General features: G+C 45.2%; 1 protein-coding gene across 9 annotated transcripts in view; it reads left to right on the top strand.

Moving 5' to 3' along the window:
* Positions 1-15,873, top strand: part of ANO1 (anoctamin 1) — a 174,014-nt gene that overhangs the window by 154,993 nt on the left and 3,148 nt on the right. For all 9 annotated transcript variants that reach the window (XM_073658824.1, XM_073658827.1, XM_073658820.1 and 6 more), the window contains 10 exons: positions 515-589; positions 1,815-2,016; positions 2,275-2,386; positions 2,966-3,023; positions 3,275-3,375; positions 7,346-7,491; positions 8,425-8,577; positions 12,114-12,166; positions 14,980-15,164; positions 15,252-15,357. In XM_073658824.1, the coding sequence (XP_073514925.1) occupies positions 515-589; positions 1,815-2,016; positions 2,275-2,386; positions 2,966-3,023; positions 3,275-3,375; positions 7,346-7,491; positions 8,425-8,577; positions 12,114-12,166; positions 14,980-15,164; positions 15,252-15,357 (1,191 nt within the window). The remainder of the gene's footprint in view (positions 1-514; positions 590-1,814; positions 2,017-2,274; positions 2,387-2,965; positions 3,024-3,274; positions 3,376-7,345; positions 7,492-8,424; positions 8,578-12,113; positions 12,167-14,979; positions 15,165-15,251; positions 15,358-15,873) is intronic.

Below are 15,873 nucleotides of genomic sequence, written 5' to 3'. Positions count from 1 at the left end.
TTATTTCCCTTGGAAAATTGAAAAAAAAATAAATAGAAATATGACCAGTGTAACATTTCCATTTGCCGTAGCAAAAATTTTTGCTTAAAATTATGATCAATATGTTCCCAGTTATGTCAATGAAGAAATTCTGGTTGGCTAGTCTTGGTCTTTTACTCCTTATCTTCTGGAGATTCCAAGTTTTTCAGAATCTGTAAAGACCCTGTGACTACCTCCAGCGTTTCCTTATGTTTTTGTTAGTCGGACAGTCCATAGTTTCTGGAAAAAAAACATTGAGAATTTATTTTACCTGTTACACAACACTGGGTTTCCTTGTACATCACTAAACAGATGTGACCTCCGGACACTGACACCTTTGTGCCTGCGGTTTCAGTGGCTCTCCATCCCTCGTCTGTGTTCTCACGTTGATATATCGTCCACCCCTTGCACTTTCTTTTCCGGGAAGCCGTAGTGATTCTGTATTCTGCTTCTTTTTTTTTTTTTTTTTTTTGTCTTTTATTTTAATGCATTTTAGACTGAAAAAGAGAAGCTGACGTGGAGGGATCGAGTTCCTGCCTATGTTACCAACTTGGTTGGCATCGTTTTCATGGTAAGTCGTAAGTATCGAAATGGTTAGTCCTCAAAAAATGCTTGCCAACTTTCATGGGTGCCAGTCTGGTAGGACTTTGTTTAAGGAACACGGAGTCACCGAAAGTATTTCCCTTAACAAAATTCATTATTTAGCCCACCCCTCGTAATGTGCACTCGGATGCTGGGACTCCGATCATCGGAGAATCCCGATGTCACACGCAAGAAACTTTCTGGAATCTCTTCTTTCCAGGAGATGTCGGTTTGCATCTAGAAGGTTTTTCCAACTTTGGGAGGTCTTTTTGGCAAGTATGGTCCTCAGGTAGTCCCAACTGTTCATATGATGAGGATTGGTTAGATGTTTTAAGGGGGGGCAGTGCCTTAATTGCCCCAACTTTTGGGTGCCATAGGGTTGCCTGACCAGAGATGTCGATCTATGGATAATTACCATGCTTGGCATCTCTCCAGGAACATTCTTTTGCTTCCTCATAGAAAAGCCACCATAACCTCCCAAAAATCAGCCTATCCAAAAGGTTTCTTGTAGAGATGAGCGAATCTATTCACTGGACCGTGGTCCAGTGACCACATCCATATTCTATTGCCGCCAAATGGGAGCCCTGCAAATCTCCTCCTACCTGCCGCCATCATTAGTCAGCTTGACTCAACATTGTGTGAGTCACTTTGCAATGATAGCGTTGCGTCTGGCCTACAAATCAGAAGACGTTTTGCTGGGCTACTTTCTACACCAGGGTCCTACAAATCGATTATCTCCCATTTTGTGTGCATGATGCCTGGATACTCTGTGCATATTGATACCCGGGCTCTGTTTCGCGACATTACAGGGTGGGTCTCAAGCCATGGGATGTATGCAGTAAAGGTTGGGAGCATCGCCATTTTTGTCACTGTAACCACAGACCACCCTGATAGCATATCCATGAAAGTTGCCAGGTTTAATCTATACAGACGTTGTTTGGCTAAGCTTATGCTGCTGTTGGTGCAGGATCTGTCATATGATTGATCCGACCACATCATCATGCTTCACAGACGCCACAATGTACATACAAACAAAGCCCAAATTGCATTGTGTGCTCTGTTGCCACCATTACCTACACAGAAGATGACCCTTTACCATGTTGGAAAGGATATTCTGGTTCACTGGTCGGCCAGTCTGACCATGGTTTAGGGGACGGAAATCCGAAAGATGCTTAGTCCACAGCGCTAACACTTGCCTGGTTTTTCTTCACCAGATTGGTTTAACATTTGCCATCGTGTTTGGCGTTATTGTATATCGAGTCTCCACGGCGGCTGCTTTAGCCATGAGTTCTAATCCTTCGGCCCGCGCTAATGTCAGGGTGACTGTGACTGCGACCGCCGTCATCATTAACCTGGTGGTGATTCTGATCCTGGATGAGGTGTATGGCTGCATAGCGCGGTGGCTCACGCAGATAGGTAAGTTTATACACTTTTATGGCTGTCCGGGCATGTTGGCACTTGTACTTTTCAGCAGCTGGAGTGCCTCAGATTGAAGACCTCTGCAGTATTAGACTATGCTCGGTTGTATGGTCATAGAGATGCTCCTGAATGTAGATATCGGAGACTCACGACTGGTCAATATCCAGATATGAAAAGCCCATGTTCTGTTGCATGGATTTCGATTTCTTATTCCTTCAGCCAACCACTTATTTTTTTTTTCTCTATTCTGGGCAGAGGTTCCAAAAACTGACAAGACTTTTGAAGAACGTTTGATATTCAAAGCTTTCCTCCTGAAGTTTGTCAATGCTTACACACCCATCTTTTACGTTGCTTTCTTCAAGGGTCGGTAAGTAAAATGTTAATATAGCCGCAGCTGAGACTTTTCGCCAACGCCATGTCGTGAAGATTTCCCAATGTTACCTCCAAAGGCACAGCTATGATCTCAGTGGCGGACACAGGCAAAAGAGGGCCCCTGTGCATGATCAGTATAAGGGCCCTTTGCAGTCCAATAGCACCTCATAATGCCGCTCTTTGTGTTTGTGAGATAAGCTGTTTGCTGCTTCGGAGGGGGTAGTCGTCCCCTTACCTCTTGGGCCCTTGTGCAGCTGCATAGTTTGCACCAATATGGTGTCCTCCTCTCACTCTAGAGTATTTGGCAGCCCATTACTTTTTAACGGATACCATGCAATACTTCATTTCACCTGCGGGGGAGCTGCAGTAGAAGCGAACACTTGATGTCCGGTTTCTCCACCGATAATCACTGGAGGTTCCAAAAGGAGGACTTTTGAGCAGTTGATCACCAAAGCACCCTTTTAACAGCAATGACAACCCTCTATGCGTTTCATATAGCCGTATTTTACATACATAGATCTACTTGTGTGCAAGATAAGTGAAGAATGAACCGTTCTTTTCCGCTTATCGTTAGGTTTGTTGGACGTCCTGGGGACTACGTCTACATCTTTGGCTCCTTCAGAATGGAAGAGGTACGTATCCCATGAGAAATGAGGCATCATCTGTTGGGATCAGGTATGCCCGGGAACTGGGGTGGAATGGGAATATGTGGGCAGCTGGTCTAGACCAGCGGCATCAGCTGAAATGTGCACTGCGAAGCTGTGACACTGCGATCACCAAGAGTTGCACAAGTTGAATTTTGCATTTAGTAGTAGGAGAAAATTCTGCGCAAATATCTATGTATTTATTTGCATTGGGTTTTTTTTGTTTTTTTTTTATGTAGTGCGCCCCTGGTGGTTGTTTGATGGAACTATGCATCCAGTTGAGCATCATCATGCTTGGAAAACAGCTGATCCAGAACAATCTCTTTGAGATAGGAATCCCGTGAGTTCTCCATTACCAGTCATAACCCATTTACAGTGGTGGCCAAAAGTATTGGCACCCCTGCAATTGTCAGATAACTCAGTTTCTTCCTGAAAATGATTGCAATCACAAATTCTTTGGTCTTATTATCTTCATTTAATTTGTCTTCAATGAAAAAACACACAAAGAATTGTCCTAAAGCCAAATTGGATATAATTCCACACCAAACCTAAAAAAGGGGGTGGACAAAAGTATTGGCACTGTTTGAAAAATCATGTGATGCTTCTCTAATTGGTGTAATTAACAGCACCTGTAACTTACCTGTGGCACCTAACAGGTGTTGGCAATAACTAAATCACACTTGCTGTCAGTTAACATGGATTAAAGTTGACTCAGCCTCTGTCCTGTGTCCCTGTGTGACCACATTGAGCATGGAGAAAAGAAAGAAGACCAAAGAACTGTCTGAGGACTTGAGAAACCAAATTGTGAGGAAGCATGAGCAATCTCAAGGCTACAAGTCCATCTCCAAAGACTTGAATGTTCCTGTGTCTTCCGTGCGCCGTGTCATCAAGAAGTTTAAAGCCCATGGCCAGGGCCGGCTCCAGGTTTTTCTGGGCCCCGGGCGAAAGATTCTCAGTGGCCCCTTTAATACATACCACGATTCATGATGCAGAGATACCGCAGAGAAATATATATATATATAGTACAATTCAAAGATTTCACTTCTTACATTACATGAGTGATATCTATTGTAAATTCCACAATAGCTCAGAAACTGGCGAATCCTCGCAGCAGACCGGACAATATAGTCCTCCATACAGTATTATGGGCACCACTAAATCCTCCATACAGTTTTATGGGCCCCATTATATATTGCTCCATACAGAATAATGACCCCACATAGTCCTCGTACAGTATAATGGGCACCACATAGCCCTCCATACAGTATTATGGGCACCATATATTGCCCCATACGGAATACTGGCCCCCATATAAGGCTCCATACGGAATACTGGCCCCCATATAAGGCCCCATACGGAATACTGGCCCCCATATAAGGCTCCATACGGAATACTGGCCCCCATATAAGGCTCCATACGGAATACTGGCCCCCATATAAGGCTTCATACGGAATACTGGCCCCCATATAAGGCTCCATACGGAATACTGGCCCCCATATAAGGCTCCATACGGAATACTGGCCCCCATATAAGGCTCCATACGGAATACTGGCCCCCATATAAGGCTCCATACGGAATACTGGCCCCCATATAAGGCTCCATACGGAATACTGGCCCCCATATAAGGCTTCATACGGAATACTGGCCCCCATATAAGGCTCCATACGGAATACTGGCCCCCATATAAGGCTCCATACGGAATACTGGCCCCCATATAAGGCTCCATACGGAATACTGGCCCCCATATAAGGCTCCATACGGAATACTGGCCCCCATATAAGGCTCCATACGGAATACTGGCCCCCATATAAGGCCCCATACGGAATACTGGCCCCCATATAAGGCTTCATACGGAATACTGGCCCCCATATAAGGCTCCATACGGAATACTGGCCCCCATATAAGGCCCCATACGGAATACTGGCCCCCATATAAGGCCCCATACGGAATACTGGCCCCCATATAAGGCCCCATACGGAATACTGGCCCCCATATAAGGCTCCAAACGGAATACTGGCCCCCATATAACGCTCCATACAGGATACTGGTCCCCTTATAACGCTCCATACAGTATACTGGCCCCCATATAATGCTCCATGCAGGCTGTTACCCCCCACATAATGCCCCATACAGGCTGTTCCCCCCCTTATAATGCTCCATGCAGGCTGTTACCCCCCACATAATGCCCCATACAGGCTGTCCCCCCCCCCCCCCCTTATAATGCTCCATGCAGGCTGTCCCCCCTCCCCCCACATAATGCACTATGCAGGCTGTCCCGTCCCCCCCTTTATAATGCCCCATGCAGGCTGTCGCCCCCCCCCCCCCTTATATTGCCCCATGCAGGATGTACCCCTCCTCTTTATAAGGCCCCATGCAGGATGTCACCCCCCCCCTCTTTATAATGCCCCATTCAGGATGTCACCCCCTCTCTTTATAAATGCCCCATGCAGGATGTCACCCCCTCTCTTTATAATGCCCCATGCAGGATGTCACCCCCTCTCTTTATAATGCCCCATGCAGGATGTCACCCCCTCTCTTTATAATGCCCCATGCAGGATGTCACCCCCTTTCTTTATAATGCCCCATGCAGGATTTCACCCCCTCTCTTTATAATGCCCCATGCAGGATGTCACCCCCTCTATTTATAATGCCCCATGCAGGATGTACCCCCCCTCTTTATAAGGCCCCATGCAGGCTGTCACCCCATCTCTCTATAATGCCCCATGCAGGATGTCACCCCGCCCCCCATATTATGCCCCATGCAGGATGTCACCTCCCCCATATTATGCCCCATGTCTCCATACATTAAAAAAAAAAAAATCAAATACTCACCTGCTGCAGCTGCTCGGGTCCGGACTCCAGCGTCGGCGGCATCTTCCAGCTCTGCGCTCCCTGTGACGGCTCAGGGGGAGGGCGCGGTGGAAAGACGTCACAGGGAGCGCAGAGCAGGAAGACGGTGGATCTGCGGAGGCACGGGGAGAGGCAAGTATCCGGCTGCCGGGGCCCAGAGCAAGCGGGGGAGAAGGGCGGGCGCTGACACCGCTCTCCTCCGCCCATAGCCCAGTGGTGTGCGCGACCGCCAGTGGGCCCCCCTGCCTGCTCAGGGCCCCGGCACTTGCCCGGGTGTGCCGGGTGCTGACGCCGGCCCTGCCCATGGCACTGTGGCTAACCTCCCTAGACGTGGACGGAAAAGAAAAATTGACGAGAGATTTCAATGCAAGATTGTGTGGATGGTGGATAAAGAACCTCGACTAATATCCAAACAAGTTCAAGCTGCCCTGCAGTCCGAGGGTACAACAGTGTCAACCCGTACTATCCGTCGGCGTCTGAATGAAAAGGGACTGTATGGTAGGATACCCAGGAAGATCCCACTTCTTACCCCGAGACATAAAAAAAGCCAGGCTGGAGTTTGCCAAAACTTACCTGAGAAAGCCTAAAACGTTTTGGAAGAATGTTTTCTGGTCAGATGAGACAAAAGTAGAGCTTTTTGGCAAAAAGAGTCAACATAGAGTGTACAGGAAAAAAAAAGAGGCATTCAAAGAAAAGAACACGGTCCCTACAGTCAAACATGGCAGAGGTTCCCTGATGTTTTGGGGTTGCTTTGCTGCCTCTGGCACTGGACTGCTTGACCGTGTGCATGGCATTATGAAGTCTGAAGACTACCAACAAATTTTGCAGCATAATGTAGGGCCCAGTGTGAGAAAGCTGAGTCTCCCTCAGAGGTCATGGGTCTTCCAGCCGGACAATGACCCAAAACACACTTCCAAAAGCACTATAAAATGGTTTGAGAGAAAGCACTGGAGACTTCTAAGGTGTCCAGCAATGAGTCCAGACCTGAATCCCATAGAACACCTGTGGAGAGATCTCAAAATGGCAGTTTGGAGAAGGCACCCTTCAAATATCAGGGACCTGGAGCAGTTTGCCAAAGAAGAATGGTCTACAATTCCAGCAGAGCATTGAAGAAACTCATTGATGGTTACCGGAAGCGGTTGTTCGCAGTTATTTTGGCTAAAGGTATTGCAACCAAGTATTAGGCTGAGGGTGCCAATACTTTTGTCTGGCCCATTTTTGGAGTTTTGTGTGAAATGATCAATGATTTGATTTTTGCTTCATTCTCTTTTGTGTTTTTTCCTTGCAAGCAAATTACATGAAGAGAATAATACCAAAGGATTTGTGATTGCAATCATTTTCAGGAAGAAACTGAGTATTATCTGACAGAATTGCAGGGGTGCCAATACTTTTGGCCACCACTGTATGTGTAGCTGGCCCTTGAAATGGATGCACTGAATCTCCCATCCTGCTCTTTCTAGGAAGATGAAGAAGCTGATCAGATATTTAAAGTTGAGGAGAGAGACCTACTTGGGTCACGATGAACACCTGAAGAGGAAGCAACGTTACGAGCTGGATTATGACCTGGAACCTTTTGCTGGTCTCACTCCGGAGTATATGGAAATGAGTACGTGACAGATTTGTTGTCGTCCAAAATTTATTTTATAGGTGCAGTATAGAGTGAGGAAAAAAAACATGGCTGCTTTTTTCTAAAAAAAAAACGAACAAAAAAAGAAACAGCGCCTCACCTGTCCACAGGTTGTGTCTGGTACTGCAGCTGAGATTCATTGAAGTGAATAAAGCTGAGCTGCTGATTCACGGGAGTCCGTTGTGCGGCCCGGGGAGTCCGTTGTGCGGCCCGGGGAGTCCGTTGTGCGGCCCGGGGAGTCCGTTGTGCGGCCCGGGGAGTCCGTTGTGCGGCCCGGGGAGTCCGTTGTGCGGCCCGGGGAGCCCGTTGTGCGGCCCGGGGAGCCCGTTCTGACTTCGAGGGCTGTAATCCTTATCTCCTGATTTTATCATACAGCAACTTAGAAGCTGGTTCTGGAGAAGAGAGATAAGACTTAAGACTATCAGGAGGTGCTCACTGATGGATTCACTGGTAACTCAGTCTGCAGTTTTTATACATAGAGGTTGTAAAACCAAGCGCTCTAACTTTTTTAATTAAACCCTATTACAAAAATTATACCAAAAAAACGCATGAAAGAAAAAAAAAAAATCCCAAATATGTCCAGATCCTTTTAATTTTATTTTGCTATGATCAGTCTTGAACATAGATTTGCAATCGGAGGAAGTCGAGGGACTGAAGTCTGAGAAGATGGGAAGTGCAGTTGATATGGTTATAAAAAATAAATAAAAACAAATTGTAGATATTATATATCGCATCCATTCATGCAGTGCAAAAGTTTTAAAACTTTAAGAAACTTTTGCCATATTACTCGCTACTTGATGCAACTTTGACGCCTGCATTAACAATTGTACTTCATCCCTATTCCCCATTATTTTAGTTCTCCAATCCGACCATTTTGTATTTAACAAAATTTCCGTCTTTGTCCCTTTTTAGTTATCCAGTTTGGATTCGTCACCTTGTTCGTTGCCTCTTTCCCTTTGGCTCCTCTATTTGCTTTGCTGAACAACATCATTGAGATTAGACTGGATGCCAAGAAGTTCATCACCGAGCTGAGAAGACCGGTGGCTGTTCGAGGAAAAGATATCGGTACGTCATAGATTAACAGTACAGGTGCTTTTATTGTCCGGTGCCAATTATTGGTGTGATAATGCGGGTCCAGCACATGGATATACTGTGGAGCTATGTTCACTAATATCATGTGAGCTGCGGACTCAGAAAATGTTTTTTAGAAAAAAAAAAGGACCAAAAAGCCAAACTGGGAAAAAAAAGTCAAGACAAAGAATTTATAATTGTTGGAGAAAGGTTGAACTTGATGGACATAGTTTTGTTTTTTTTCAACCTATGTACAAGTGCTTCTCACTAAATTAGAATATCATCAAAAAGTTAATTGATTTCAGTTCTTCAATACTAAAAGTGAAACTCCTATATTATATAGAGTCATTACACACAGAGTGATCTATTTCAAGTGTTTATTTCTGTTAATGTTGATGATTGTGGCTTACAGCCAATGAAAACACAAGTGTCATTATCTCAGTAAATTAGAATAAGTAACAAAAAACACCTGCAAAGGCTTCCTAAGTGTTTAAAAAGGTCCCTTAGTCTGTTTCAGTAGGCTCCACAATCATGGGGAAGACTGCTGACTTGACAGATGTCCAGAAGGCAGTCATTGACACACTCCACAAGGAGGGTAAGCCACAAAAGGTCATTGCTAAAGAAGCTGGCTGTTCACAGAGTGCTGTATCCAAGCATATTAATGGAAAGTTGAGTGAAAGGAAAAAGTGTGGTAGAAAAAGGTGCACAAGCAGCCGGGATAACCGCAGCCTGGAAAGGATTAAGAAAAGGGCATTCAAAAAAATTTGGGGGAGATTGACAAGGAGTGGACTGCTGCTGGAGTCATTGCTTCAAGAGCCACCCCACACAGACGTATCCAGGACATGGGCTACAAGTGTCGCATTCCTTGTGTCAGGCCACTCATGACCAATAGACAACGCCAGAAGCGTCTTACCTGGGCCAAGGAGAAAAGACCTGGACTGTTCTCAGTGCTCCAAGGTGTTGTTTTCAGATGAAAGTAAATTTTTCATTTCATTTGGAAATCAAGATCCCAGAGTCTGGAGGAAGAGTGGAGAGGCCACAATCCAAGCTGCTGGAGGTCTAGTGTGAAGTCTCCACAATCAGTGATGGTTTGGGGGGCCATGTCATCTGCTGGTGGAGGTCCACTGTGTTTTATCAAGACCAAAGTCAGCGCCGCCGTCTACCAGGACATTGTAGAGCCCTTCATGCTTCCCTCTGCCGACAAGCTTTATGGAGATGGAAATGTCATTCTCCAGCAGGACTTGGCCCCTGTCCACACTGTCAAAAGTACCAATACCTGGTTTACACACAACAGTATCACTGTGCTTGATTGGCAGCAAACTCGCCTGACCTTAACCCCATAGAGAATCTATTATAGAGAATCTATGGGGTATTGTCAAGAGGAAGATGAGACTCCAGACCCAACAATGCAGACGAGCTGAAGGCTGCTATCAAAGCCACCTGGGCTTCCATAACCCCTCAGCAGTGCCACAGGCTGATCCCTCCATGCCACAGGCTGATCCCTCCATGCCACATTGCCGCATTGATGCAGTAATTGATGCAAGAGGAGCCCGACCAAGTATTGAGGCATTTACTGAACAGACATTTCAGTAGGGCAACATTCCGGATTTTAAAATCATTTTTCAAGCTGTTGTTATAAAGTATTCTAATTTACTGAGATAATGACTTTTGTGTTTTCATTGGCTGTAAGCCATAATCATCAACATTAACAGAAATAAACATGTGAAATAGATCCCTCTGTGTGTAATGCCTCTATATAATAGATCCCTCTGTGTGTAATGCCTCTATATAATAGATCCCTCTGTGTGTAATGACTCTATATAATAGACCCCTCTGTGTGTAATGACTCTATATAATAGATCACTCTGTGTATAATGACTGTATATAATAGATCGCTCTGTGTGTAATGACTCTATATAATAGATCCTTCTGTGTGTAATGACTCTATATAATAGATCACTCTGTGTGTAATGACTCTATATAATAGATCCCTCTGTGTGTAATGACTCTATATAATAGATCACTCTGTGTGTAATGACTCTATATAATAGATCACTCTGTGTGTAATGACTCTATATAATAGATCCCTCTGTGTGTAATGACTCTATATAATAGATCCCTCTGCGTGTAATGACTCTATATAATAGATCGCTCTGTGTGTAATGACTCTATATAATAGATCCCTCTGCGTGTAATGACTCTATATAATAGATCCCTCTGTGTGTAATGACTCTATATAATAGATCCCTCTGTGTGTAATGACTCTATATAATAGATCCCTCTGTGTGTAATGACTCTATATAATAGATCCCTCTGTGTGTAATGACTGTATATAATAGATCACTCTGTGTGTAATGACTCTATATAATAGATCCCTCTGTGTGTAATGACTCTATATAATAGATCCCTCTGTGTGTAATGCCTCTATATAATGTAAATTTCACTTTTTCTATTGAAGAACGGAAATAAATGAACTTTTTGATGATATTCTAATTTAGCGAGAAGCACTTGTAACTCCTATAATATGGAAGTAAAACAAGCCCCAGAAAATGATCTTTGTTATAGACAACTGTCCCAAATTTTCTAGGATAGTCCAGAATTTTGGGAAACCATTCCAAGAAATTTTGGCTTGTCACAGTTAGAAAGTTAAACTCCGGCAAAAAGAGGGAGCTTCCTCTCTGATTTTTGGAATCTCCAAGGGCAGGAGTAAAAAGATTTAATATCTAGATCCAGAAAATAGTGATAAGTGTGGCATCTATGTCGTACATAGAGAGAGGTGTAGACGTGACCCCCCTCCCCTTCCCTGCTCGGGCCGCAGTCCCCCTCCTACTCGGGCCGCAGTTCTGTGGGTGACACTATTCTGGAGGTATATTCGTAGTTTGATTCAGGCCATTTACACCGGCTCCATATTTAAAGATCCTGGTAAAGGCTGAGTGGTTTGTTGGCCCCCTGGGCACATGTCCTGCAAGACCCCTCCTCAGCTACGGCCCCTGAAGAAGGCAAAATCCAGCTGGAGATGGTAAGGAGAGATTTAGAGGAGAATGTCCGCCGTCGCTGTCGGGCCTATGACATGAAATAAACTACATGCAGCACTTTATTAATAGCCACGGGTGCAAGTTATGTAAAGTGTAACCTTATCAGACTGGATCTCTTTCTGGAATTCATACTTTGGTTCTCCAGAATCTGCAGCGGCTTCTACTAACTCCAGACCCTGAAGCCACGTGGTGCCTGCTAATAAATCCAGAGCCGTCGGGATTACAGGAATCATGCCAATTAGTATATTTTTTCGATTTTTAACCTCTGCGGTCACCACTAGAGGGAGTTTAGGATTATACTGTATATTGAATGTCCAGTATAAAATAAGCTCTGGAGTGCCCCCTAGTGGTGAAAGCAGGTGCCGGTATTTTTTTGCGGAATTGGAGCGGTGCATAAGAAAAACTCTCTATGCAAAATTTAATCCTAAACATAAATGAGGGTCCTAGGGGAAAAGTCCTGATGTAGCGGTGATTAATTTACCACTCTGTTTGCAGGAATTTGGTATAATATTCTGCGAGGAATCGGAAAGCTTGCAGTGATCATAAACGTAAGTGACGTCACATTCATCCTTATGGGATATTTGTTGGAGAATTGTAATGTGTTGGTTATATAGAGCTACAAAGAAAACTGGAAGACAAATGGAGCTGTAGGTAGAATAGGCTGCTCCGCACTCCCCATGCACATCCGACACTAATGTGAACACAGCCTAAAAGGCAGCGCCGCTGCTGGGCCGGTATTATGGCCGGATTATATTCCATCTCTGAAACAGATAGAATTAAAGCATTGGCTCCTGGACGTAATGAGGTCTAGCAGTCGTATCTGCTCCTATCCTGCCACTTTGTAGTTTACAGACCCCCCGAGCATATCTGGGTTTCCATTCACGGACTAGAAGCGTCCGATACTTCGCACTCAGGTTTTCATCATCTTGTAAATAAACTGGTGAAACGCAGAATGATCAGCCTGTATTAGGACATTCAGAGGGGTTTCCAATCAGAAATAGTAATCCCGGGGTCCCTACATGCAGCCCCTCCGCTTAAGGTCTCCTCTTTCTCTAGCCGTTCATAAATATCCCAATATCGCTTTCATGTGTTCCCATATAACAGATACGTTTTCATAGCCAAGACACCATCTGTGCTGTTACATTCTTCCCCCTGATATACTGCTTCTCGTACTATCCTCTAACTTGCAAGTGCTCTTACAACGTACAGAGGGGGCCGGTGCGTTCGTGGACATCATGGAGCCTCATAGCAGAAGTTTCAGTTGCGCCCCCCCCCCACCCGTCCCCCTCCACCGAACAAAGTAATTTTCCTCCTACTGAAGCCTTAGATTCCCCTTTCATTGCACTCATACTGCATGATGCCAACAAAAGTGCCCCACAAATGCTGTATGATACCCCCACAGTGAATTACTCCACATGCACAATATGATGACCCTACCGTTCCCCACCTCAACTCCCCCAGAAGAGTATGGTGACCCCAACACAGTATGATCCCCCAAATGTGACTCCCACACAGCCCTCCATGCTGTATAATGGCCCCACACCTCTCCACACTGTATGATTGACCCCACACAGCCCTCCGTGCTGTATAATGGCCCCACACCTCTCCACACTGTATGATTGACCCCACACAGCCCTCCGTGCTGTATAATGGCCCCACACCTCTCCACACTGTATGATTGACCCCACACAGCCCTCCATGCAGTATAATGGGCCTACATACAGTATAATGGCCCCACACCTCTCAAAACTGTATGATAGACCCCACACAGCTCTCCACATAGTATGATGGACCCCACATAGCCCTCCAAATTTAATAGCCCTCCATATAGTATACTGCACTCCCCATAGTCCTTCATACAGTATACTGCACTCCCCATAGTCCTTCATACAGTATACTGCACTCCCCATAGTCCTTCATACAGTATACTGCACTCCCCATAGTTCTTCATACAGTATACTCTGCACTCCCCATAGTCCTTCATACAGTATACTCTGCACTCCCCATAGTCCTTCATACAGTATACTCTGCACTCCCCATAGTCCTTCATACAGTATACTCTGCACTCCCCATAGTTCTTTATACAGTATACTCTGCACTCCCCATAGTCCTCCATACTGTATACTGTGCACGCCCCATAGTCCTCCATACTGTATACTCTGCACGCCCCATAGTCCTCCATACTGTATACTCTGCACGCCCCATAGTCCTCCATACTGTATACTCTGCACGCCCCATAGTCCTCCATACTGTATACTCTGCACGCCCCATAGTCCTCCATACTGTATACTCTGCACGCCCCATAGTCCTCCATACTGTATACTCTGCACGCCCCATAGTCCTCCATACTGTATACTCTGCACGCCCCATAGTCCTCCATACTGTGCACGCCCCATAGTCCTCCATACTGTGCACGCCCCATAGTCCTCCATACTGTATACTCTGCACACCCCATAGTCCTCCATACTGTATACTCTGCACGCCCCATAGTCCTCCATACTGTGCGCGCCCCATAGTCCTCCATACTGTGCGCGCCCCATAGTCCTCTATGTAGTATTATGACCACCACAATGTACTCACTGATTAAAAAAAACCACAAAGCTACAATACTCACTTCTCCTCCTCATTCCTCCGGTCTCTTCAGCGTGCGTTCTGAAGCGCCTGCGCATCTCGGGGCAGCGGGCACCATGTAGTGATGCCATCGCGCCCGCGGCACTGAGACCGGCTGACACTCCCTCTCTCATTGCTTTCAACTGCATCGGAATCCGGGATGCCGATACAGTTGAACGTGTGCTGGCACCAGGCCCCTCCGGATCACGGGCCCCATAGATGCCGCGTGGCCTGCCGCTATTGGCAGTACACCACTGAGAGGGCGATTTATGGGATGGAATAACCTTCACTGTTTCACAAGTTTAACTTTTTGGAGTTTTTTTTTTTTTTTTTTTTTACCTAAAACGCCACCAATATAATGTAATTTATCTGATAACTGGTTGGTATCCCTTTCTCTGGCTTCCAGTTTCTACAAAATAATTTAAAAAAAAATAATCCCCTGACATATGCTGATCGCAGGGTTTCCTGTTACTTGGATCTTCAGTGATCACCTGTGATCTGTAGGGGAACTTGGCTGCGAGTGTTTAATCTCCCTGCAGTGCCACCACATGGTAAAATAAAGAATTACACAGTACAATGTGTGTAACAATTGGAGGTGTGCGGAGGAGTCCAGTATGACTTTTGCTAAATTGGGACTTAGGAGAAAAAATAGCCTAATTTTAAAATTATTACTTTTAGGAGCCAAATGTGTACAAAACAATTAATAATTTTTTCATTTGATTAATGCATCTCATTTGTCATTACCACTCAGGCCTTTGTGATCTCATTCACCTCTGACTTCATTCCACGCCTCGTGTACCTGTACATGTACAGTCCTGATGGCACCATGCATGGCTTTCTCAACAACACCCTTGCCTACTTTAATGTCAGTGACTTTAAACCTGGTACCGGTCCAAACATTGATCAGGACGTAGGATACCCGGTGGAAATATGCAGGTAGCTGTGCCGTGTCCTTTCCCTTCTGCAGTCCCTGTGTCCCTCCTGTAGATGCATCATACTGAATGGAAATGTTTTCTTATCCAGATACAAAGATTACAGGGAAGCACCGTGGTCCGAGAATAAATACGATATCACAAAGGAGTTCTGGGCTGTTCTGGCTGCAAGATTGGCTTTTGTCATAGTTTTTCAGGTACGTTTGTGTCTTAGGTGGCCTTGCTGTCCAAAGGAAATAAGTCAGATATAGGGCGCGGACAGATGGCCCTATAAATTAGACCGCAATGTTCAGACTGGCCGCGCTCTCCCAACCCGAAAGTGACAGCTGTATAGAAATATACGAAGCTGTCAGACTCTGGTTGGGAGATCCATCAACCAGGCCATGCATTGCGGTCCGATTTATACGGCCCTTAGAATTGGACTTCCTGGTATAATTCTATTAAATATGGTGTTTATCAAGGGCATGGTGACGCAGAGGTTGCATTTGCATCCAGGCAGATTTTGCATTGATGCTCAGGAGATTCAATTTTTAGTGCCTTTTTATTTTTTTAGCAATTGGTTTTAAATTTTAAAACATTTTTTTTTCTAGCATTTCCTTTTTTCTGCAGCCTGCATGAATTACAGTACACTGAAAGCTGCTCAGTGTCGTTCAGTCTCAATCCTGACCTTCAACTCAGTCGAAAGCCCCCGCTCCTAATCTTGTATCTAGCTT

The sequence above is a fragment of the Phyllobates terribilis genome, unplaced genomic scaffold, assembly GCF_046119375.1.
Source record: "Phyllobates terribilis strain yellow unplaced genomic scaffold, ASM4611937v1 Scaffold_13__5_contigs__length_258822181, whole genome shotgun sequence".
NCBI lineage: Eukaryota > Metazoa > Chordata > Amphibia > Anura > Dendrobatidae > Phyllobates > Phyllobates terribilis.
Note: the sequence above shows the minus strand (reverse complement) of the source record. Positions and strands in the feature narration are given on the sequence as shown.